The 24,957-nt window shown below is 42.6% G+C and overlaps 2 protein-coding genes and 1 long non-coding RNA gene across 3 annotated transcripts; all 3 read left to right on the top strand.

Moving 5' to 3' along the window:
• The first annotated feature begins 10,764 nt into the window (after nucleotides 1-10,764).
• On the top strand, nucleotides 10,765-11,225 carry LOC131308293 (uncharacterized). The gene is made up of 3 exons (XR_009194398.1): nucleotides 10,765-10,865; nucleotides 10,961-11,021; nucleotides 11,144-11,225. It is a non-coding gene; the product is annotated as an uncharacterized LOC131308293 (long non-coding RNA).
• Nucleotides 11,226-11,690: 465 nt separating this feature from the next.
• LOC131330268 (uncharacterized) lies at nucleotides 11,691-12,795 on the top strand. Its single transcript, XM_058363803.1, has 3 exons — nucleotides 11,691-12,063; nucleotides 12,153-12,323; nucleotides 12,412-12,795. Exons 1-3 carry the CDS (start codon nucleotides 11,731-11,733, stop codon nucleotides 12,793-12,795), a joined length of 888 nt encoding a protein of 295 aa, XP_058219786.1. The 5' UTR covers nucleotides 11,691-11,730.
• Nucleotides 12,796-12,877: 82 nt separating this feature from the next.
• Nucleotides 12,878-16,321, top strand: LOC131330259 (uncharacterized). Its single transcript, XM_058363790.1, has 5 exons — nucleotides 12,878-13,083; nucleotides 13,184-13,277; nucleotides 13,620-13,727; nucleotides 13,820-13,922; nucleotides 16,224-16,321. The coding sequence occupies exons 1-5, from the start codon at nucleotides 13,055-13,057 to the stop codon at nucleotides 16,319-16,321; spliced, it is 432 nt and encodes a 143-aa protein (XP_058219773.1). The 5' UTR covers nucleotides 12,878-13,054.
• Nucleotides 16,322-24,957: the final 8,636 nt, after the last annotated feature.

Raw genomic sequence — 24,957 nt, 5'->3', positions numbered from 1 at the left:
TATGATAAGGGGTACGACAAGGGGTACGCCCAAGTCGAGGAGGACGTGGCTGATCAAATTATTGAAGTTCAAGCTGAGATTAAGGAAGGTCAGCACAAGGAAAGCTTCATGCTCGGGTATAACAGGGGTTTCGACGACGCAGGAGTTGAGCCTGACAACGAAAGGAGGACTTTGGTGGAAGTACCTCCCCTCCCCCCTGCCGAAGCTGAAGCAGAAGAGACAACAGTTGACGTTGCCGACTCTACCACCGTACCAGCCCCTACAGATGCTCCTGCAACAAGTTGAATTTTGTCTAGTTTAGCTTGAATGGCTTTCCCCTATTTTTTTTTTTTTTAATATGGTTGGCACCGAACAATTGGAGCCTTGCCGAACCATGGGATGTAATTAAAAAAGGTTTTTGGATGGCGCCGAAAGGTTTACGACCGCCATACCTTGGTGAATGATGACTTTTATAAAAAAATTGCAAATCTCTTTAGTTTTAACTCCTTTCGGTATATGTCTTTACTGTGAAAAATCTGCCAAGTCTTTTTGTTCGGATTGGATTCAAGTGTGTGTAGCCAGGTATAAGCCCCCTGTCTTAGTGGATGGTCATAGTGTAAAAATGAGAATCTAGTAAGGCAAACAAATGGGTACACAATAAAATCATCAGGCATCAATACTGAAAGTGCGAGTGGTCCATCCGAAGGAGAAGACTTGGGCTACGAGAAGCTCACCCGAGCATACTTTGTATCAATGGCTTTGAGAATTTCCTCCGAATAAACAAACCATCGTGGGCTACGAGAATTTCGCCCGAACATACAAACCATCGTGGGCTAAGAGAATTTCGCCCGAACATACAAACCAACGTGGGCTACGGGAATTTCGCCCGAACAAACAAACCATCGTGGGCTACGAGAATTTCCCCCGAACATAAAAACCAACGTGGGCTACGAGAATTTTGCCCGAACATAAAAACCAACGTGGGCTACGAGAATTTCGCCCGAACATACAAAGTATTAGCACAATCGAAGGCATATGGAATACAAAGGCCGGGCCTCAAAGGCGAGAACCTGGGCTAGGTAGAATGCTTAACTAAAGTGACGCCGAGAAGAACAAAGAAAAATCAATGTTATTCACAACATGCCCAAAAAGATACATTCCGACAAAAGCGATGAAAAAGCGAGAAAGATACAGAAGTAAAAGGGAAAGAATGGCAGGGAAGCTATCCGTGGAACTTCTTAAGTTTTTGGGCATTCCACGGGTTGGCAATTGGCGTTCCATCCATCTCGGCAAGTTTATAAACGCCATGGCCAATTTTTGTTGCCACCCGGTAAGGACCTTCATAGGGATCCTTGAGCTTGGTGAGTTTTGCCGCCTCGGTAACCATGCGGAGAACCAAATCCCCAACGTTGAAGGGCCGAGCCCGGACATTCTTGTTATATCCCCGAGCAACTTCCTGCTAATACGCTGCATGCCGAAGGTTTGCGTTATCCCGTAATTCTTCGGCAAAATCCAACTCGGAACTGACGAGGGCATTGTTAACCACGGGGTTAAAGTTTTCCGTGCGGACCGTAGGAATCAGCGTGGATAGGGGGAGTACGGCCTCCATGCCATAAGCCATGGAGAATTGGATGCGGCCAGTGGATCGCCGAGGAGTAGTACGGTAGGCCCATAAAATGTGCGGGAGTTCTTCCACCCATCTGCCGAGCTTGCGATCTAAACGACGCTTGAGCCCCCGAGTGATAGTCTTATTTAAGGCTTCGGCTTGTCCATTCCCCTGAGGATACGCCACAGATGAATTGTGAATAGTGATGTGGCATTTTTGATAGAAAACCTTGATGGCAACAGCAACAAATTGAGAGCTGTTGTCGGAAAGGATGGCATACGGTACGCCGAACCGGGAAATGATGTGCTTCCAAATGAAACGCTCAACATCTCCTGCCGTTGTCTTGACCAATGGGGAAGCCTCCACCTATTTGGTGAACAAGTCGGTAGCCGTGAGCAGGTACTCAAATCCTTCAGGTGCCTTCGGCATTTTTTCGACAATATCAAAAGCCCAGACCGCAAACGGCCACGGACTGGTGATCATTTTGAGAGGAAAGGCAGATTGGTGGATGAGAGTAGCTTGCTTCTGACACTGAACACAGCGTTTCACGTATTCTTCCGACTGCTTGACCATCTTTGGCCACCAGTAACCTTGCGTCACCGCCCGTTGAGCCATAGTGCGTCCACCCGAGTGTGCCCCACAGCTTCCAGATGAAGCTCGTCCAAAACGCTTTGCACTTGATCTTCGTGAACGACTCGCAGGTCAGGCCCAGTTAAGGTTCTTCGGTAAAGGTTATTGCTCGGATCCAAAAAGTAATTTGCTGCTCGGCAACAGATCTTGTGGGCCTCTCTTCTATTGGTCGGAAGGATTTGATCCTTTAAATACGCAACTATGGGGTCCATCTGGCTTGGACCGAACGTGATCGCTGCCACTGGTCGGAAAGCAGACTCGAAACTAAGAGATTCTACTTCACCAAACACGATGGTGCGATGACCCAAAGTCTTGTATACCGAAGCTAATCCAGCGAGGGCGTCAGCATGCGCGTTGTGCTCCCGGGAGATCCATTCCACTTCAACACGGCCAAATCGTTTGAACAAGGCCAGCACATGGCTAACATAAGCGTTCATGCGCTGGTTTTTTGCCTGATAATTGTCATTTAAATGGCCGACAATTAGCTGAAAGTTGCAAAAAATGTGGACTGAATCCGCGTCGAGCCGAAGGGCGAGTTGTAAACTGGCGATGAGGGCTTCATATTCTACTTCGTTATTAGTCGCCGGATACCCAATGGAAATGACATTTTCGTGCACCATTCCACTAGGGGAAACGAGCACAACGCCTGCCCCTGCTCCATTGATATTTGAGGCTCTGTCGACCGTCATGCGCCACGCGTCACCCGAGAAGAGCTTCCATTCCCTTTTGGGTTTTTTGACACCCATAGTATACCGAGCACGTAAGGGCCCGTCATTAGGTGCGAGCCGGTCTTCCATAACATCTTCTTCGGAAATTCGAGCTTCTTTCGCAGCAACGGCTAATTTATTGGCTTCGTCGTGCAGAGCCTAATATAACGGCTAATATATTCTTTTAGGGACTGCAGAGCCTCTGCACGCTCTTTAGTCCACACAAACCGCCGTCGACTTGTCTTGATGGCTTGGAAGAATGGACGACAAAGGTCTCCCGAGCGTCGAATAAAACGATTCAAGGTGGCCCCCATTCCGGTAAGACATTGTACTTCCTTGATTGTTGTTGGAGCTCGGAGGTTTTGCACGGCCGTAAGCTGGATTGGGTCGGCTTCGATTCCTCAACGGCTCACCATCTAACCAAGGAACTTGCCGGAACTAACGCCGAACGCACATTTTTCCGCGTTAAGGCGTAGTTTTTGCCATTTTAGAACGGCAAAAACTTCGCCCAAATCCCGAAGGTGGTCCCGAGCGAATTTACTTTTACATACCAAGTCATCGATGTAGGCCTCCAATATTCGCCCGAGCATCCCGGGGAACATCCTGGTTATAGTGCGCTGAAAAGTAGCCCCTGCATTCTTCAAGCCGAACGGAACAACCTTGTAGCAGTAGGTTCCCCGAGGAGATATGAAAGCGGTCTTCTCTTGGTCTTCCTCCGCCAGAGCAATCTGATGATAACCCCGATACGCATCCATGAAGCTCATCCGCTCACATCCCGCTGTAGCATCCACCAGCTGTTCTATCTGAGGGAGCGGGAAACGATCCATCGGGCACGCATCGTTGAGGTTCGTGTAATTGATGCAAACCCTTAACTTCCCATTTTTCTTTGGCACTACGACAGGATTGGCGAGCCAAGTTGGATATAAAACCTCTCGAATTGCTCCAGCTGCCAACAGTTGATCTACCTCCGTCATAACTGCTTCCACATGTGTCACCGCCGAACGTCGAACCTTTTGCACCACTGGCTTCCTGTTCGGGTCAACGTTCAACGAATGTGATGCAAACGAAGGATCCACGCCTGGCATTTCCTGCGGAGTCCAAGCAAATACTTCGATATTCCTCATAAGAAAGTCAAACAGTTCCCACCGCTTGGTTTCGCTCAAAGAGCTGCCAATTAGGAAGTATCGCTCTCCGTCTTCGGTGATCGGCATTTTGACAAGTTCCTCCGTTGACCTCTGCTCGGCGGGCAATCCCACATCGTCAAGCATTGGGACGTCAGCCGACTCAACACACTGTACCTCCAAGCAAGCTTTGTTGGTAACTGTTCTGATGTAGCATTTTTTTTGATTGCACCTGATCTCCTCGGAGGGTTTCCTGTCTTCCATTCCACCCTACGAATTTCATAACTTGGTGAAAAGTGGAAGCGACCGCCTGCATCTCGTGAAGCCAAGCCCGTTCGAGGATGACGTTATAGAGGCTCGGCGAATTTACCACCACGAATTCCACATCAACGACTCGGGAACCTGCCCACACGGCTAAGGTTACCAAGCCGAGTGGCCAGACCGGAGCACCAGTGAAGCTCACCAGGGGAGTCGATGCCATTCAGAGCTGCGTAGGAAGGAGTTCGAGGCTTTTGAAAGTCGAGAAAACATTACGTCAACCGAACTTCCTTGATCAATCAACACTCGCTGGACAATTGATTTGTCTATTGCCAGGGTAACAACGAGAGCATCTGTGTGAGGGAGTTGGACTCCTTTCAAATCTTCGAATGTAAAGGTTATCGGCCCATTACAGTTTGGATCCTCCCATTTGCGTTTAGCCGAAGCACCAATATTACAAACCGAGAGAGCGGTGACAGCTCTATCGATCTCGGATTGTAGCTCGGGAATTCTTTCTTTGGATACGAGGCCTTGAATAACGCTCACTAGGTTTTCGATGCGCGGTGGTGGAGGCGGCAGCGGGTTTTTCCTAGTATCGATCCATGGATTGAGATGCCCGGCAGCGGTAAGTTCTTCCAGATATTTTTTGAATGGCCTACATTGAGTAGTGTAGTGTCCTCGTTCCTTATGAAAGGTACACATCCCAGGGGCACTCCCTGCGGTTCCTAAGAACCTCGTGGGCCAAACAAAAAATGGTAATTTGCCAATAACATTTAAGAGTTTGTAAATTGGTACCGTGAATGCGGTATGTTCGGCAACATATTCATCAGGTCGTGGCTCCCGCTTGTCTTGCCGCAATGACTGCTGCTCATTCTTGTTACTTTGCATGCTCCTAGAAGTTTGATTTTCCCTTATGTTGGCGACCTGTTTCTTGACAGCCGGAGACATTTTAGAAGAGTCTTAAATTTTTGGAACTTTTCGCTCGGCAATTGCCTCCTCGTGAACACAGTCTTTTTCGATAATCGTCATCAGTTCTCCCATGGTCTTCGGTGGGTTTCGTGAGAGATCACGAAACATTGCCGAAGATGGATCCAACCCATTCATGAATGACTCGGCCGCAACACCTTGATCACAGTCGGGTATCAAGTTGTACACCTCCCAATATCATTTCGTATAAAGCCGAAGGGTTTCTCCCACCGCTCTTTTCATGTTCACAAGCATGGACAATGTCTTCGGCTGGACGTTACTCGTCACAAATCGTTTTGTAAATTTTAATTCTAACTCGTTGAAGCACGTAATTGACTTGGGCTTCAACTGATTGTACCAGAGCATGATTGGCTCACTCAGCGTAAGGGGAAAAATCTTACACATGAGCGCGTCAGAGAAATTGTGCAAGCTCATGGTTTGTCTAAAGCGGCAAACGAACGCGACTGGGTCCTCCTTTGCTTCATATCGCTTTAGCTTCGGCATAGTGAATTGCTCGGGCGGCCTTTCTTGTCGAATTGAATCAATGAACGGGGAAGCCTTTGCCTTTCCGAGCTTCGAATTATCTTTGGGAGTGGGATTCGGTCGAACAACAGGAGGTACTGAAACACCTGGTTTGGGCATCCTCATGCGCTCTTTGGGATGATGTCGTGGACGCTCGCTTTCCCCCTGGTGTTGATGACGTCATTCTTCCGAATGTCTTTGGGCTTCTCTTCTAGAGCCCGGTGGGTGTTCGTTGAGCGGAACGGCATCTTTGTCGATGGGTCGATAAACAGTCGGCAAACCCGTGTACTGATCATATAAGACTATTGTATTATCCTGCCTTACATGGCGTTCCTTGCTAATTGCTCCTTAGTGATCCTTAGAATGGACCGAACGCCGTTCCTCATGATGGCGTTCGAAATTTGATCTCGAGCGTTCGGATCGTCCCTGATATTCCCCAGTCTGGGTATACCGCGGTGGGTGATTCAAGTTCATGAGCTGCTTCCCTTTCGTTGATTCCACATCTTGCCGTGGGAGGCGGCACGTTGGGCTTGATAACGCCGCCCTATTGGTGCCAGCTGTAGAGCTCATAGCCGACGACCTTGAGCTTTCGGCGTAGATGACACTCGCAAGCCTGGGGCGCGTAGCCATAGGGATTTGACGTTCAGTTTCGAGGCGCTCGAACACGTTGCGTCGTTCGGATGGTATAAGCTCGGTTGTCTTTGTTGCTCGGGACATCCTGCTTCTTTTTCGTGGCTTCTTCGGCTGACTAGGTTCGGCGTGATGGATGTGATTTGGCGTAGCGACCACACCATCATCCCGATCCTCTAATCGTTGTTGGAGCATGGATATAACCGCCGCCTGGCGTTTTTGCTCCGCCAAGGCGATGTCCAACTCGGTTCGAGGAAAAAAAAGTTGGCGAGAAACCGGAGGAACCGTCCTAGTGGTTTGACTGGGTTCAAGATTGATAGAGCCGAACCCAGCCAAACCAAGAGTGAAGTTCTTTGGGCCCGGCGGTGGAAGTCGATGTGCCATTTGTTCCGTATTGGGGAAGAGAAGTGAAAGAACACGATCTAGAGCGATATCAATTCCACTGTTTACTTAAGAAGAGCAAACGAATGCGCTCTTGAAACCCGCGTCCCCAACAGAGTCGCCAATTGTGGGGGGCTGATTTCACCATGCCTTTCCTTCTCGAGCCCCTTTTCTGGAATCCGTGGGGCTGTTGAAATCTTTGTGTACCTGCAGAACCGAAGGGGGGTGTTCCTCCGGGAAGATACTCCGACGGACTAGTCAGTAAGTGGAGAAAGGAGAAGCTTAGCAAGAAGGTTATGGAAAGATTGAGCTAGAAAGAGAGAGAGAGAGAGATGTTTTTCCTTCCTTTTTTCTTAGACCATTTCCCATGAGGGGATGGTCTTGTATTTATAGTCAGAGATGTTGAGTGTTGCACAGGCTGGCTTTTCAACCCACGTGGTGTGCTACGTTCGAATGACGTCACATGTTAGCGTATTTACTAGACATCACTTCTCTGTAGGTTGCAGAGCCGCGTTTGTCAGTGTCAGAAAAGTCACATCATATAGAGATGTCATTTCAATTGTCAGAGATGACAACCCAAATATCAGTGGAAGCTTCTAAAAGATTCCACTGAAGCGATGTCCGAACAAACTTACTCCCGAGTGAATTAAACCAATTTGATACCGAACGATAGAAACTCTATCCGAACATAGTTATCACCGAACATTTGAACAAATTACCGAAGGAGACCTTACCTTCATACCCCTCGGATAATTCCACGTTCGGCGAAGAGTATAAAGACCTCCTTATCTTTCGGGAAATGGCCACATCCACCATACCAACTCACGTGTAAATCCACAGATGAACTGAGACAACTACGTGGTGAGCTCAGGCAGGCGCGACCCATTTGGACTTGCCTATTCCTCGGATATTTTGGCCCACTACACATGGTATGAGGTATTAAGCATGATGTGAGTGGACAAATTTGCCCTTTGATTAAAAAACGACACCATTCCCTTCCCGTTCGTCCCAATCTTTCCCTTTTTCCTTCTCTCTTTTTTCCCTCTTTTCCATTCTCCTGACATACAAAGCAGTCTAGGGTTTGGTCCGGCGGAAATTCATCTGTGCTCCCCAGCCTCTCAAGACTTCTCCCTACTCTCTCCCATTCAACAGCCGACGTGGTTCCCCAACTCCCTCCTTCGCCTCTGTTTTAATCGTCTACTCTGGAGATGCAACCTTTAATCATCCAAGCTTTGAACGTTGCCATCGCCATCGCCAGTTCATCAGGTTAGTTTACTCGATCTGTAGTGAGATGTGTGTGTTTTTCGATGTATGTAGTTGTGTTATTGGGTTTTGTGTTGCAAAGTTTACTTGATCTGTAGTGAGAATCCTGTGATTTAATTTGGAAGTGTTGTATGCAACCCAAAGTAGAAAAAATTGCATTCATAACTTTGATTGAATTTAAGTAGTTTCTCTTTATGTAGTTGCAGGTTTGAATCCCACGGAAGCCCAAACATTCCTAACTTTGAAGCCATTGGGGAATTTGTCCGGCCATTAACTGTAGGAGCCCGAAATTAATTAGTTGGGTTGCGCACAAATGAAGCCAAAAACCTGGTTATAAAAAAAGAAAAGAAAATGATTAATGTCATGTTTGGGACACGAAAGATCTCCCACTAGGATATTTCAACTTCTTTGAGAGGAGTTTTGGGAAAATCTTAAGGCAGAGAACAACACTAAGTAGTTCACAAAATGTTAAAACGTCGCTGTTAAGCAACGATATTAAATGGACCTCAAATGTATACTTCTTAAAAGATTCATTTTTCTAGAAAATAAAATAATGAGGAAAAAATAAAAACTTTTTTGATGAACTGTTTATATAGTATGATGATGTTTTCTCAAACAAACTTGGTAGAATCGCTAGTCCAAAACAAACCGTCCTGATCATGGCTTGTAGGCTTCGATATTTACATAACTACCTAAAGAATACAAAGTAAACAAAAAATATGATGGCATGCTTTGCTACATTCTATTTGTTTTACGTTTACCTCCATTTAAAAAAATCTCAAACCTATATATGATGGCACCCATAAAGTGTCTTCTTTTTTACATAAGGCCACAAGTGCCTCATCATAGTAGCATTATTCCAAATAGTAAGAGACTTTAACCCCAGTCCACCTTAAGCTTTTGGGGTGCACACTGCCAACCATTTGACTTTGGCTCCTGCTCTTTTGAGATTAAGACCAGACCACAGAAAATTCTTAAGGATAGCCTCAATCTCTCTCAAAATATTCTTTGGTAAAATATACAAGGAACTCCAAAAAGTTTGCATGTTGAATAAGACTGGTTGAATGAGGAGAGCCCTACCACCTAAAGACAACATTCTATTAGACCAGCTATTAATTCTTTGTTGTGTTTGTTCCTTCAACTGCACACAGTCCTCATATTTGAGTTTAGTTGAAATGAGAGGCACTCCTAGGTAGCATCTAAAGAATAGCAATTTTAGTTGTAGCATTGACACCAGAAAAGAAAACTTCGCTCTTCTGTAAATTAGGCTCCAATCCTGAGGAATAGTAAAATTAATCCAAAGCCTCTTTAAGAACCCTTACTGAAGGATAATCTGCTCCAGCTAAGATGAATAGATCATGAGCAAAAGCAAGGTAAGAAATGGAGAGACTGGCACATCTAGGATGGTAGGTGAACTGGCTCTGAGCAATTCTTCTCTAAAGAATAGAATAAAGCCCTTTCATTACCATGACGAAGAGAGATGGGGAAATTGGGTCGCCTTGTCTCAGCCCCTTTCTCCTTTAAAGAACCCTGCCAACTCACCATTTATTACCACTGAATACATAGCAAAAGTAATGCATTGCTTGACCCAAAAGATAAACTGAGCAGGAAACTTGAAGGTTAGGAAAGAAGACAAATAGGCGAAATGGTAGGCAAGACAATAAAAAATGAAAAAAATGAAAAGAAAAATTGAGATTCTTGCCTACTGAATATTTAGCTTGTCCCAATAAAAAAATTGAAAAGAAAAAGATGGCTTCTGACTTAGACCTATTATGTCTTCTCTCAACATTTCTTACATCCATGATACATTGTTTGCATCATCCACATCGCACGGTATATCTGTTTTGGAAACATTTGTTGTATGAACTATTTTCTGCAAGTCTTATTTTTAATATATCTTCATCTTATACACATAAGACCTTTTTAAATAATACTCCACTAATCCCTAATACATTGCCTTTCCTCATTTATATTGACCAGTTTGTATTATGTTGTTTATCTTTTAGAAGCAATCATGGCAGAAGCTACAAGTTATTTTAAAATCTATGCATAGTTATTTGATTTTATCTTCTGTCTAATTCAAGTGTTAAGGGCTCTTGGCCCATTTGAGTTCAATTGTTTCAACAAAAGCAAGCTCAAAAAGTACCACTTCGAAGAATCTTGCAAAAATTTAGGCCTTTTGAGCATAATTTCAACTTTTCATGTTGGAAAAACACATCAGCTACAAATCCTGAAGAAGTTTTATCGAATACCCTTCCTATTCGAACATTTAGCTAGAAAAGTTCAATTAGGTTGCAATTTGGACATCCAAGAATTTGAAGAGCTTCTTCAATTTGGATGTGCATTACTGCAAAAATCCAGTCTGCATAGGGGCTTGAACTGAAGCAGATTACGAATGTTGCATATTACTATCTTACTAATGTTTGAACAGGGCGTTTAGTGTTACTGCTATTGTCTGAAAGATAATTTGTTATTCTTCTACTCCATTGTCCTTATGAGATGCACTAGCACTGAGGTTGATATATGGCTCCTCTATTGTGATTCCAGTAAAATACTGTGCGAGTTATGTATTTCAGTTAATTATCTTCTTTATGTCTCTCTTTGTCTATCTTTTAATCAACATTATGTACGGCTTTAGAATTTATTGCCACTACTGGTTCTTAATTGATTGAAGTTTCTTTTATTTTTTTGTAAATGAAGGATGAAATGAGGACAGAAGCGACCGCGAACTGAAAAAGGGAGTAGTAGTGGGACGAAGGCACCAATGGAAAGTACCAACAGCAATCCTTATCTATTATTCCTGTACGTATGTTTACCACCAATGTAGTTAAGTGGATAATGTTTTCAATTCCACGTTGTATTGAGCTGAACAACATTTTGTACGATTTGAAATGCAGTGACGACTACTTAAAAAAAGCAAGAACGGCAGAGACTGGTCCGAGGTTTTTTGTAACACAGGTTAGAGTTATTGCAGTTCTAAGTCGTCAACTTTATGATATTTAAACTTCAGTGGTTCAAATTATTTAATTTTGTCTACATATTTCATGTTTTGGGTCTCAATCTTCCTGTGAACTATGCAGCATAGCTCAGTAGCTGCGGCAGCATGGAACAATATGTCTGATGTTGAGAAAGCACCATTCTTGGACATGGCCAACGAAAGAAGGCACGCAATAAGAAGAAACTCCCCATAAAGAAAAAGGCGCCTATGTTGGTATGGCTTCGCATTTGTGGTTCTTTATATAGTTAATTATTACATTGAAAATATTATTTGTGTCCGAATCATGGTTGTATGAAATATCCCACCCTTACGACCATATCCAACCTTTTATGTATGGTTATATTATTTGCATGTGCAGCCGATATTTCGGAGTAGATGTTCACCCAAGGCATTGGTTAAACAAAATGCGTCCTTAAACAAAGATCAAAGAACTGCTGTAGAAAGACTTGGTTTCGGTTCAATGCTGACACTACAATGTGAAATTCTTAAGCGTGAATTCATATCCAAATTGGTTCACCACTTCAACCCTATCAAAAAGACCTTGGAATTTGGGAGGATGAAAGTCTATTCAATCACGCCAGCTGATGTTGGAAGAGCATTAGGGCTACCCTTAGAACTGTACTAGTTCTGACTAAGTGTGAAGCGTTCCACTTTGAACACATTCGGGCCATGTTTGTGGAAGGGAATGAACAATTAAAGAGAGGGGTAACCTTTGCAATGATGCAAGAAGTTTTTAAGTCGGGGGTAGCAGATGCGAAGTTTCAGACTTCGTATGTCCTGTTTGTGTTGTCTTCGTTATTGTGTCCTACCACAAAGGATGTGGCCTCCACAAAGTTTTACCCAGCCGTGTATGATTTAACGAAGATTTCGTCATATGCATGGCCACAATTTGTGTTGGATTGGTTGGTAAAGGAAATAACTAAGTTTAAGAAGAGAGATGTGAAGGAGGTTGATAATAAGAAGGATGCCCCCGGCGTGTCTGGCTGTGTGTTGCTCCTACTGGTAATGTACATCCCATTTTCATATTCAAAAAAATTTTGTATGACCTTTGTAAAATCATTTATTATGAAAATATAATTTTTCCCTTGCAGCTTATATACTTTGACAAAGAGGAGATGGGAATGAATGTTGGTAGGGTTGGTGTTCCATTGATTCAGTCTTGGACGACGAATCTTATAATGGAACGAATTGCGAAAGAGGAGAATTTGGACTTGGTAGATCCCATTTCCGGCCAATTTCCCGAGCCTCGTTTACTGCATCCGGTGAGAAAACCTAATCTTGTTATGTCCAATGAACCATTTATGTCATTTCAATTCGTAGAGTTTACCTGACCTTATGTTATGTTAATAGGAGGCGCAAAAGGCTTTTCATACCTTGAAGAAATCATTTGTTGAACAACTGCAAAATATCATCATCATGGACGCTGCCTTTATAGGTCAAGGTTCTGAAACAACAACCCAAAAAATTCATGAAAAAGGGAAGGATGTGAGCGAGATGGACAGTCCTTTAGACGATGATGGTTGTCACAAATTTCCGTCAACTTCCACTTCTACTCTGAATAAGGCAGGTAAAGGCGTTCCCACAGATGAAATGGATGAGGATAGGATAAGCTGTTTCAAAAATGTTCAGAATGCTCGTGACATGCCGTTGTACACGCCAGAGCACATGATGGAGGAAGTTGTACACACCTCCATTATGGAAAAATGTGGAAGTCAGACGGGGTGTCACAATTGACCAACACAAAGAAGTACAAGTGGAACAGGAAGACGTTGTGGAAAACCAAGGGAAAGGTGACGTACAAGGTGACGACGTTCAAGTTCAAGTATAGGTGGATGAAGGAGTTGTAGAAGAACACGCTTTGACTCGACCATCAAAGAAATGGGGTAATAGGACAGTCAAAGCAAGTAAAGCTATAAAGACCCCGTCTGTGGCAGAACCGGAGGTGAAAGATTCGAAGTTCACAAAAGAAGAAAGTGAATTGATTGAATATGTTATGAAACCAACTCGGAAAAAAGAAGATATGTATGACTACTAACCTGTACATTGTAAAAGCAGTCTGCTGTGTTTTTCTATTTGGTCATCAAGGTATAATAAACTAATTAGGTGTATTTTTTACTTGCAGGGCGGATGTTGTTAGTATGGATGGCATGACATTCAAACCATCGCGAACTGATTTACGGAATGTCTTCAAAGAAAGGGGTCGGATGTCGAATTTGGTAATTAATATAGTACTTGTAAATTTGTGTACTTCAAAGGGGACTGTAACTTTTCCATCAAGACCTACCCCCCACCGATCGTAGCTATGCGGAAGTAAAATTAGCCCTTGTTCATACATAGGCATCTTGGGTAGAAAATGAGCCACTTCAAATAGGTTCATCGCTCCACCCCAAAATATAATTAATCCGGCATGGGCTACATGACCCCCTAGTAGTTTACCGAAAAAATTGATAAGTCGGGCTTTTCTGGTCCACTAATCAAAACCTGTGGTTTTTTAACACATTTACTGTTCATTACATGTATTCGTGTCCCATTTCCAATTTGTTTCCATTGTGTATCAGGTCATGGATAGCATGATTGTTTGGTTGATGAAAGAGGAAAAAGAGAGGTCTCCAAAAAAATACGGAGTCTCCATTCCGAGACGACACATGTTCTCAAGCACATTTGTGGTATTTCAAAATGGATACCTTAGATCAAAGTTCTGAACTTCTTCATTTACTTAATTTTGTGAAAATTTATACCATGTTTCCATTCATTGTAGGAAAATTTGCGAAATATAAGAACATTAAAGAAGCAGAATGTGTTGACCGACAGAGTTGATCCAAATATTCTTGGATATGATGTCGCGATGTGCAATTTGGCAAGTCTTACATTTTATTTATTTTTGTTAATGATTTTGTAATGTTATTTTCTATGGTTGGGGTCCTTTACTGATTTCAAATGAATTGTCGATGCAGCTGTTTCTGCCGATTTTGTTGGCGACAGCTGACCATTGGTTTTTGTAGACACCCCATTCTGGACCATCCAGATAACGCTATTTTACGGTCTTTTATTTCCCCAATGATGATTATGATCAAGAACAGTCTGGGGACGATGGTGTGTTTGAGCTTTGAGCGTTCCGAACCTCATTCAAACCCTTCAAACCAGAACCAAACGGCCCCAGCAAAACCCAAACTGGCTTACGCCAGTACTGTGCCGACGTACGCCAGTTGACTGCCACGTGTCGGTCATCGACCGTTGACTCAGTTATTACTGGCGCACGCCGGTCAATACATGGCGTATGCCAGTCAAGCCCAGTCAAATCAACTTTATTCAGCCACATGGACGAGACTTTTATGCCACCCTGACGTGGGCTACAGTCCCTGATGATTACATTCGGCTGGCTCGTTCCCCCTCTCTCCTACACCCTCCATCAAGCCAAGTCCCATGCATTTAATGCATGGGAGGCTTCCTCCTAACCTAACCAAGCCTTAACCCAACTGATCACAGCTTGATTTCAGTCTCTTTCTCCTTTATAAATCCCCCCCTTGCATTCATTTGCAAGGGGTTAACCACATAAAGAGCCCAAAGCCCTCTTTCCCCCCCCCCCCCCCCCCCCTCTTCTCCTCCATTGAAAGATGAAGGAAAGGAGTCTTTCAGCCATATTTTCCACTGATAAACCCCCTACATTGTCACCATCCAATCTCTATCTCTCCAAATCAAAGCTCAAATCATCCATTCATCCCATCCAAAGGTATACCACCTTTGTGTTTCTTTCTGTTTTTGACCCCTGAGGGGAACCAGTAAGGTCCAGGCTAGTAGTCAATTCTAGTCCTGGCCTTAAACCGATAAAATATAACAAACGTGTGAGATGAACAAATGGCGCACGCTAGTAACATAATGTCGTACGCCAGTCATGGCAGTACGCGCACTACTGGCATGGGGATCATTGATCATCGTTTTCGCTTGCTTACATTTCTGTCAATCAACTTAGCATGCTAATAACCAGTCTACTGCTTTCTGTATATTTAGAGTTGCTTAGCTGTAATAGTTAATGCTTGCTCCTTATCTGTTTAGAAGGCCTCTGGGATCTTTCTAGTCATGTTCCAAAGCCCAGATGGTGCAAAGCCAAGCACTGGGTAAGGAAAATAACTGGCGTACGGCAGTCTTTCTCAAGATCCAGTGGTTGGCCCTTGCATCTTAGCTTAGTCTTGGCCTCTTTTATGTCCCCACACTATTTTTGGGATATTCTGTTGTCTTTTGTGGCTTGAAGCCATTTTATCTGGCTGTAACTGTATATGCTCTACTCTATTAATTGCGTGGTTTGTCTTGGGTGTGTGCTGGTCCTTTCCAGAGCCCAGAGAGTTGCAAACAAAGACTGTGAGACTAGATAAGTGGAGTACGCCAGTTTTATTGTGGCGTGTGCAGGTCTCATTAGCATGCAGTGGTGTGGCCAGTGCATGCTGGTGCGAAGCCTGCTCACGTCCCTTCAGGGCAACGTACTCTAGCTCATTCGGGTTGCTCAGTGCTTGTTCTCAATCTATGTTTATCATTGCAAAGCAAATCATCATCCATAACCATTTTGTCACATAACTGCAACTTGTTACAGTTTTAATCCCCATTAACTGCTCCCCCTCCCTAATTGGCTAAAATTGATTAATGAGAGAAAAATGCAAATGTTTTACAAAATGCCCGAGTAGAGACCGATCTCTGGATTGGGCGAGAGGGGTGCCATAAAACCCTTTCCCTCTCGTAACCTGGCTCCCGAACCTCAGATATCGAAGGTGACGACGGACCAGTCTACAAGCCTTTCTTAAAATCAAGCAAACGTGGCAAACGTTTTCGAGTTCGGTTCTTTGGGTGTTTCACCGCTAAAACCAGAGTGGCGACTCTGAATCGAAGCGTTTCGCCGCTCTTTTCCAAGGAGGGCCGCACCTTACCTCGAAACCAAAAAATCGAGGATTTTCGGGGCGCGTGCCCACAGTTTTGTGTTATTATAAACCTTGTTGACAAGCGTATTGATATGCTTGATTCGATGAAGCTAAAAACTGAAGAAAAAACCTTAGCTACTGCGGATGTGGTAAGCACATTTTTAGTTAACGTTTGTCGTGCAATGGTTTTATCATTTGTGGGGACATTTGAGTTTAAGTGTGACTATGTAATTGATTTTTTTTGGTTCTGGTCAGGTATCGGCGCTGTTTACTATTTTGAAGCAGACAAGGCCCATGGATTAACCATGGAAGAATTGGATTATCCACCACCCAGATGTCCCACAACAAAATAACATGTGAGTGGCTACACCATCTCCATTTTCCATACATTGTTTGCATGATTATAAATAGGACACACTTAAATGGGGGCAGATTCGATTGTGGGTTTTATACCTTAAGGTTTATGGAGCACTGGACTGGGGGAAGGATGAATACACGCGAACTAGAGTTAAATACTACCCTATCACTTATTCATCAACCATATGCACCTGAAAATTTGTGTACAATATTTACAAATGTTGTACTATACAGGGTAACATGGGTATTGATATGCGAAAGAGGCTACTCATACGATTTATATTATCCCCGCACAACAACAGGCGAGATGATGTACTGCAGAAGTGCAGATAAATTTACCGGGTACCCTTGCATTCGTCATGAAGGTTGGGAATGCTTTTTCATAACTGAATACTAAATTTCATAAATTGTAGTAGTATTAACTGAGGAGAAGTGCAGATCATGGGAACGCATTGGCGTTGCACCAAACTTGTTAATTAATAAGGTTATTGGTTTTGATTTTTGAAATATCTGAACGACCAGTACTGGTCATTAGGATTGACTTTGAAATCTGACTATTTCGCAATGGTTTTTCATGTTGACAATGGTTACTTTGTTGTGTATTTGCATTTATATTCATTTATGGCAAAGAGGAGTATGAAGTCAGGCTACTGTAACCACTAGAAGTCTAAAATAACCTGTCACTTAATTCAACGTATGATGTTACAGTTCTGAATTGAATATAGTTGCTTACTTTGCATTTCTAGTGCACGTGAAGAGGAAAGCAAGTGGAGCAGAGAAAAAGGGCAACTAAAAGATCAAAATAGAAACGGAAGCAAAAGTGGTTATAAAATGGTACTGAAGGAGTAGATGAAAGGATTTCTTATGCATTGTATTTCTTTTTGGATATTTAAACTGTGTTTTGTCCAGTAACTTGGTGTTTCAATTTACACTATAGTAAGTCAGTTAGTGCATGTTTTATCGAGATGATAATAGGTGGTACTAGGTGCTGGTTGGTGGTACAATGAACTGCTTGGTTTTGGTTTTGGCCTTTTCAGGGGAGGGAATATTGTTCCTTGTATTTTGTGTGTTCCTTGGTTTTTTGTGAGTAGTGTGTCCTGGTTGGATCGCAGGGAGGTGTTGGGTTTGGTTTTGGTTTGGGCTGGTCCTGGATATGTCCCTTCCTTGTCGTCATTGTAGTATTCTGGGATTGGAGTCACATCTATACAATGCTGATACATGGAGTTGATGATGTTTGTGAAGAATATACACTGCTACATTTTCACGTTCTGCTACTGAAAATGAAGGAGCCATCTGTGGTGAATGTTTTATGAACATGAAGGTGTGTTAATGTAGGTTACACTCTTGTCTATATGTTGTCTGGAACTAAAAATTTTTTTGCCCAAGATTTGATTTTTAAGTGGGATTTCAGCTTTGGAGTTGGACATTGGGATTATTTTGACTCAGCACGATGTATAGAACGAAAATTACCACTGCTTTGGGTGGATTGTTTAATTGGCTGATGGGTTTTTTAGTTTGATTTTGTTGTGTGTGGGCTACCACAGCCCCGGGTGGATCGGGGCGGCCTGAAAAATAAAGTGTTTTGATTTCAAAATTGGATTAATTGCAAGTTTAAATTCGAGCAACTTCACCCCCCCTAACTATCAAATTCCAGCAACTTGACCCCCTCACCCATTTTCTGTCCAATTCTGTTAGGGATTTGGATGGAAAATTGAAAAAGTGGATGGAAAAATAAGTTAACATACCAAAATACCCTTATACTCCTTTCAAAAACCCCACCCTCTCTCTCTCTCTCCTCCTCCACACCAGGCCTCTGCTCTACACCAGGTACACGATCTCTCTCTCTCTCTCCCTCTACAATACACAGTCTGCCTCTTCCTCTCTCTACCCCGCACCAGAAAACCACCCTAAACCTTTCACCTCCTCCACGGTTTTTGTCCTCCCTCTACCCCACCAAAAAACCCTAAACCTACTTTTCACAGTTCACCACCTCCGCTCACGACCTCCACGGTTCTCTCCACCTCTACCTCTTCCCTTCCTCCCCACCAATACACCACCTGTTTACCTCCATTTTCCTCCTGCCTGTCCTCCATTTACTCTACACAAACCAGATAGTTACCCAAAAAAAAAACCCAACCAGATTATCCCCTTTTTAAAAGCCCCTTTTAAATTCCCAACCCAAAAAATGAGTAGTAGCTCTAGTTACACCAACAACTACATGCAGCAGCACAATGGAGATGAAAGATGCGATTGTGGACGAAAAGCAGTGATGAGACCCTCATTAACTGTGAAAAATCTAGGTAGAAGGTTCATTGGTTGTGTAAACTATAAGGTAATTTAGTTGAATGTTTTGTTGTCTATATAATTTTGTGTTTCCTAAATGCTATTGTTTTGTATGTTTACTGACAAGTTCAAATTTTTCAGAAAAAGAATGGCTGCAATTTCTTCGTATGGGTGGATCCACAAACATGCGAAAGAGGGTTGGAATATGCTAAGATCATGCAAGCAAAAAAGAAAGAACTCGAGAGACAAATTGAAGACTTGAAGATGATGAATAATGAGTTGGGAAGAGGAATACAAAAATTGGAAAAAAAAAATGATGCATTGTTCGTGAAGTTAGCAGAGTTGACTAGGATTAATGTCAAGCTAGTAGGACAGACTGGGCCAAGGAGGACAACAAATAGGCTAACAAATTTGACAACGCTTGTTGTAGTAGTCATCGTTGTGTTTGTGGTTTGTGGTTTGTGTGCTAATGTCAAGTGTAAAGCACACCCATGGTAAAAAACCGTTGTATTTGGTGTGAAGCTATGTTATGAAATGCATGAGAGTACTAGCAGTTTTTGTGTGCTATGTTATGAAGCTTTGTTTGTGGTTTGTGTGCTAGTGTCAAGCTATGTTATAACCGTTTAGAATAGCAGTTTTGGATCTAAAAAATGGCAATTTTGAACCACAAAACCCTACAGGTTTGAAGCTCCAAACACTACACTTCCTATAGTCCCACAACTTGCATTTGGTAAACCACAGTTTTGTGGGTAAATGACTTGTTCAAATTTACAGTTTTTAAACTCATTAAAACAAAAAAGGTTGACATAGTTAATCAAAAAACCTTTACCCTGTGTTCATGTCACATGAACTGGAAAAGCAATTACCAGGTAACATGTAATGAAATCCATACCAGGCAAAGTCTAAATTTTCATGGTTCTCAATAGCACTCTATCATCCAGTTAACAAACGAGATTCGACTACTAACAAGGAGAACACCTTCTTACTTTCAGTCACAGTAAAGATCACCGCTATAGTAAACCTTTTCTCTTTTTCTTTTGTACCCATCAGTTCCCTTTTTATAGGGATGATTATGGAACACTTCTGTCACATACCTAATATAATTATATACATGCAGTTGACATTTATAATTGTATATTAATGGTTTAAGAAAAAGATAAGAGAAAGACTGAATGACCCAAAAAATGAAATGTTCACTTGGTTTTCATGTGATTCTGCATGATTGTATATAGACTCATAAAAAGAATAGGTCTGTAAGTGTAAGAAAATGTTACCAAGCTTAACCCATTTTGCAGGCCGTTAATTGCAGCTTGTGAATGGTGCCAAGGTATCCATATCATGACCCAACTGTGTACCATATCATTGTATGTGCCTCTTTTCTATGGTTGAAGTCCAGTGACCAAAATAATCCATCCTTCAATGGCTAGAAAAGTTCACTGAAATTCACAGACAGTGCAAAAGAACAAGTCCCCTAAACGATGGGAAAACCAAATTCAATAGATTGGTCGGAAGAGAGGGAGAGAGAGAGAGAGAGAGAGAGAGAGAGAGAGAGAGAGAGATGGGAGTGAGCAACTAACACGTATTGTAACAATTAGAATTGTGTATACATGTGCAACTGTACAATATGTATTATTGAAATGAAGTGAAGCATGGGATGATGCATGAAAAATATGGATACCATTCCACCAGAAGGAGGCGTGTGTGTGGTAGGTTACGGAACTTGGGTTTGGAGAATTGATTCAACCTATTTCCCATGCCTGTCTGCCCAGCAGTTTTCCTCTTCCCCGTCGTGTTTCCACTCTCTCTCTCGCTATCTCTCTCTCTCTACACCCCGCAGAACCCATTCATCGACGCTTAAAAAACAAAAAAGCGTGGAAAGTTAGTTGGTGGCTCTTTAAAGACTAAGACCAAGTCCATATTGCAAAAAGACTACACTATATTTATCTTCAGACCACACAATCATTGTATAAAACCACGTCCAATTTTTGGACAAGTGGTAAGCGTGGAAAGTTAATTGGTGGCTCTTTGAAGACTAAGACCAAGTCCATATTGCAAAAAGACTACACTATATTTATCTTCAGACCACACGATCATTGTATAAAGACCACGTTCAATTTTTGGACAAGTGGTATGCGTGGAAAGTTAGTTGGTGGTTCTTTGAAGACTAAGACCAAGTCCATATTACAAAAAGACTACACTATATTTATCTTCGGACCACACGATCATTGTATAAAGACCACGTTCAATTTTTGGACAAGTGGTAAGCGTGGAAAGTTAGTTGGTGGCTCTTCGAAGACTAAGACCAAGTCCATATTGCAAAAAGACTACACTATATTTATCTTCGGACCACACGATCATTGTATAAAGACCACGTTCAATTTTTGGACAAGTGGTAAGCGTGAAAAGTTAGTTGGTGGCTTTTTGAAGACTAAGACCAAGTCCATATTGCAAAAAGACTACACTATATTAATCCGAAGACCACACGATCATTGTATAAAGACCACGTTCAATCTTTGGACAAGTGGTAAAGCGTGGAAAGTTAGTTGGTGGCTCTTTGAAAACTAAGACCATGTCCATATTGCAAAAAGACTACACTATATTTATCTTCGGACCACACGATTATTTTATAAAGACCACGTCCAATTTTTGAAAAGACTCATGCGTGGAAAGTTAGTTGATATTGAATGAGAATAAGTGTTTTTTGTCCTTTTAATAGACTATGTAATATAACATGTCACTTTGAAAATGTTGGAAGAAAGGTAGTTCGCCCTATGACTTTGAAAGGTGGGCTTCTGGACATTTTCCTATCCCTTGTCCTATAGTAATGGTCAGTCCAATGGGACAACATAATGAATGCATTGCAGACAGGACATCCCATATTAATGATATTACAACCATATTCATGGTAGATTGGTGGAACGGTCCATTGCTTTCAACCAACATCAACCCCAATAAAGGATGAGTTAGAAAGCCAAGCAGACTAATATTTTCCCGATTTTCCCCCTGTTTTCTTCACCTATAAATTCATCACACCTAACTCATAACTCATTAAAGGAAGCAATACCTAGATAAGGAAATCCCCCAATCACCCACCATGACATTGCTACAAGTGCGCCGTTACAGTTTGACCTAATTCCAGACTCCAATGATGCGCACCTGATAACCTTGAATTACACTTTCAAGGAGCTTTACATGGTGCTACAAATTGCACCGGAATGGAACGGAGGAAGGTGGCATAGGATGCAAATGGAGACCCGAAAATCAAAGGAGCAAGCTGATGCTGATGTCCGGTCGATGCTCCAGTGGGGAAATGATGTCAAGTTGCTTGACATTCCAGACAATCTTAGTATGCAAATAATGGTATGGGAATGTTGTGGGTGCACAACAAAGGAAGTCATTCTCACGGTTCGTGCATTTGTATGTGTTCACGACCCAGATATTGTTGTGCTTGTAGGGGCACCCAACATTGAACAGCGCCACGAGAAGTTTGGTCCCTTAGGTCACATGCGATTTACCAATGTTCACTCTATGGGCGGCGGGAGCCATGGAGATGTTTTGCTCGCATACAAGAGCTACAGCTTTGAAATGGAGCCTCATTGGCATGAAGGCAATGGGTTCGATGCTGTTATCAGTCACACGGGGTACGACTGGTTCATCACCCAAGTGCTATCTTAGGTTGAAAGAAACGAAACTTCTTTGAAAAGACTCATGTCTAGTTAGGTGGAGGTTATGTTAAATTGTTGTACCTTGTTGTACCTCTTAACCATCGTGCTTCTCAATTGTTGTACCTTGTTGGAACCTTACCATTTCTCCATTTCTGAAGGGCATGCTACCCACAATTATCAATGCCATCAAACAACAATCAACACAAGTATAAAAATAGCCACCTGCTAAAATTACTAACAGCAAGTGAATTTATACCCTATACATTTCCAGGCAAGCAGCATGACCACGAAAATAATACTACACAGTTAGTAATCCAACCACAAAACAGCCCATTTTGGTTCTGAAATAAACAATTCCAACACTACGAAAAGCAATGTGGATAATAACTGAACCATCAACCATATTATATGTTCCCATTACAATGTCAAAGTCATTTGGCCTGTCCCTCCCTTAAAATTGTCACACATAGACCATGGGAACATTACAATCACAGATGCATTACATTGCATTATAATAAGAACCTAATAAGAATACGTCTCTTACATTCAACAAAACCCAAAGTCAGACACAATAGGTAAAATACATTGCATTAGAATAAAAAGTACCACTTCGAATGCATGCCACGAAAAAACCAAATGCTTGAATGAAAGTACCATATAGATCAATAAAACATAATAATAATATCGTTTGAACAAGCTATTGCTCCAACGATCATTCCAGCAAAGGAGACTTGCACGTGGTTCGATTGTGTCCAGGCTCGTGGCAAAGTCCACAAAAAATTGTTTGCTTGTCTTGAAATTGGGACTCAATCCACTTTTTCTTGGGGCGGCCGGCTGGTCGCTTTGCTACGGGAGGCAGCAATGCTGGCATGGGTGTGGAAGACGACGTAGCTATATCAAGTAGATCGCAACCAAACTGAATCTCGTTAACGTGTGGAACCATATCAGTAGAAGAGGGCATGTCATGAAGAGGAACAGGAGACATTACAGTCGTGTATATAATGAGTTGTGCTTCCACCCTAAAGAAAGGGTCCACTAGGTTATATATATTGTATGGGGTGCCCTGTATCACACGCACCACGTGCTTGCAAGGGATTCCTTTCATCTGCCATAACAAGCAGCTGCAAGTTCCATAGTGGAGCTTCACCGCATGGGATTTCCAATCACCGTTGTACACGAGGAACTCTGTAGGAGAACTTTGCCGACAAGTCAAACCCTGAGATTTTAACTGAATTTCCTGCATCTTTTTGTCAATGTTACAGCCAACCGGCAAGGGATATGCCATTTTGTGACTTCCATCTTCCTCCTAAATAACATGTCCGAAGTTATGTTCACATGCCCCTTCATGAATTGAATGATGTCCAAGTCTCTCAATTTTAATATCCAATTGTTGAAGCTTTCGGCAATATTCATATACAATTTGTTCCACCTCCGGTACGGGAAAAAGGCATTTGACCAGTGTTGTGGGCCATTGTCTTCAACCCACTTTGCCAACTCAGGTGACACACCAAATAATTTTGTCATGTACACCCCATAGAGTCGATGATCTCTTGCATACGCAATTTTTGTGAAAAGGTCCAATGCGGTACTCTTTGGGTTCCCCCTCAATCCTTTCCCGGTGGCAAACTTACTAAAATTCTCCTTCACGTGGCGAACACACCATGCGTTAAATTCCTCACCAAACACCTCCTTCACTGCCCTCAACAACGAATTGTTGCGGTCGGTGACTAACACAATTGCTTTATCTCCAACTGTTTCCTTCAAATTCTACATGAACCATAGCCAATCCTCATAATTCTCAGATGATACAACAACATATGCAACGGGGAACAACTGATCATTCGCATCATACGCGACTGCAGACAAGCAACTACCTCGATAAGGACCAGTCAAGAAACAGGCATCGATAAACAACATGGGTCGACATTCCGACAAGAACCCCGTAATGCTACAACCATAAGCGACAAAAAGTTGGCTGAACTTGCCATCCACATTCGAAGTCCAAACTGCCCTTGTGTTTGGAATTGATTGTATAAGTCGTTCACACATCCACGGCACTAAGTGATATGTCATCGAAATTGGCCCACTTATCAATTTACGGGAGCGTTCCTTAGTCCTCCATCCCTGCGAGTAAGTTAGGGGACTATGGAACGCTAACTCAAAGTCGTTGCATATGCTCCTTGGGAGGAGCTCGGGCTGCACAAGTAGTTTGTCCTTGAAAATCATACCCATCTCTTTTGCCCGAATCCTTGGTTTGAAAGAAGTCGTGTCGTGTGCAGTGTGCAAATGTTCGTTGTTCAGCTTGATCACTCTAATTAGTTCAGACTTGCCTTGCGATCTAGTCGTTAGCTTCCATGGACAACCATCAATGACGCATACCAACCTATAATATGAATGACTATTGTCCAAATACTTGAATGTGAACTTGTTCAATGCAGAAAATAGAATAACAGCCTTCTTAAAGAGGCTAGGGTTGTCAAACAGTTAGCCGTCCCCAGTTAGGATGTCTTCACCTCGTTGTTGGGAGTATGGCACCAAACACATTTCGTGGCAAACAGCCAGGCTACCTTCACTACGCGAACAAGTTCCTCCACCAGCTGTGGAGGGGCTGCTACTTAACAAGTTTGACTCCCTACAGAAGGAAAGCAAAGAAAACACGTAAATGAAAGACAAAAATACACATG

This window comes from Rhododendron vialii, chromosome 1a (assembly GCF_030253575.1).
Source record: "Rhododendron vialii isolate Sample 1 chromosome 1a, ASM3025357v1".
NCBI classification, from domain to species: Eukaryota; Viridiplantae; Streptophyta; class Magnoliopsida; order Ericales; family Ericaceae; genus Rhododendron; species Rhododendron vialii.
Note: the sequence above shows the minus strand (reverse complement) of the source record. Positions and strands in the feature narration are given on the sequence as shown.

Bases quoted from the DNA above. Each gene is read 5' to 3' on its own strand.
- LOC131330268 (XM_058363803.1), top strand. From the start codon at position 11,731: ATGTTTGTGGAAGGGAATGAACAATTAAAGAGAGGGGTAACCTTTGCA. The intron at 12,064-12,152 runs GTAATGTACATC...TTTCCCTTGCAG, and splicing joins GCTGTGTGTTGCTCCTACTG to CTTATATACTTTGACAAAGA. The intron at 12,324-12,411 runs GTGAGAAAACCT...TTATGTTAATAG, and splicing joins AGCCTCGTTTACTGCATCCG to GAGGCGCAAAAGGCTTTTCA.
- LOC131330259 (XM_058363790.1), top strand. From the start codon at position 13,055: ATGAAACCAACTCGGAAAAAAGAAGATAT. The intron at 13,084-13,183 runs GTATGACTACTA...TTTTACTTGCAG, and splicing joins ACTCGGAAAAAAGAAGATAT to GGCGGATGTTGTTAGTATGG. The intron at 13,278-13,619 runs GTAATTAATATA...ATTGTGTATCAG, and splicing joins GGGGTCGGATGTCGAATTTG to GTCATGGATAGCATGATTGT.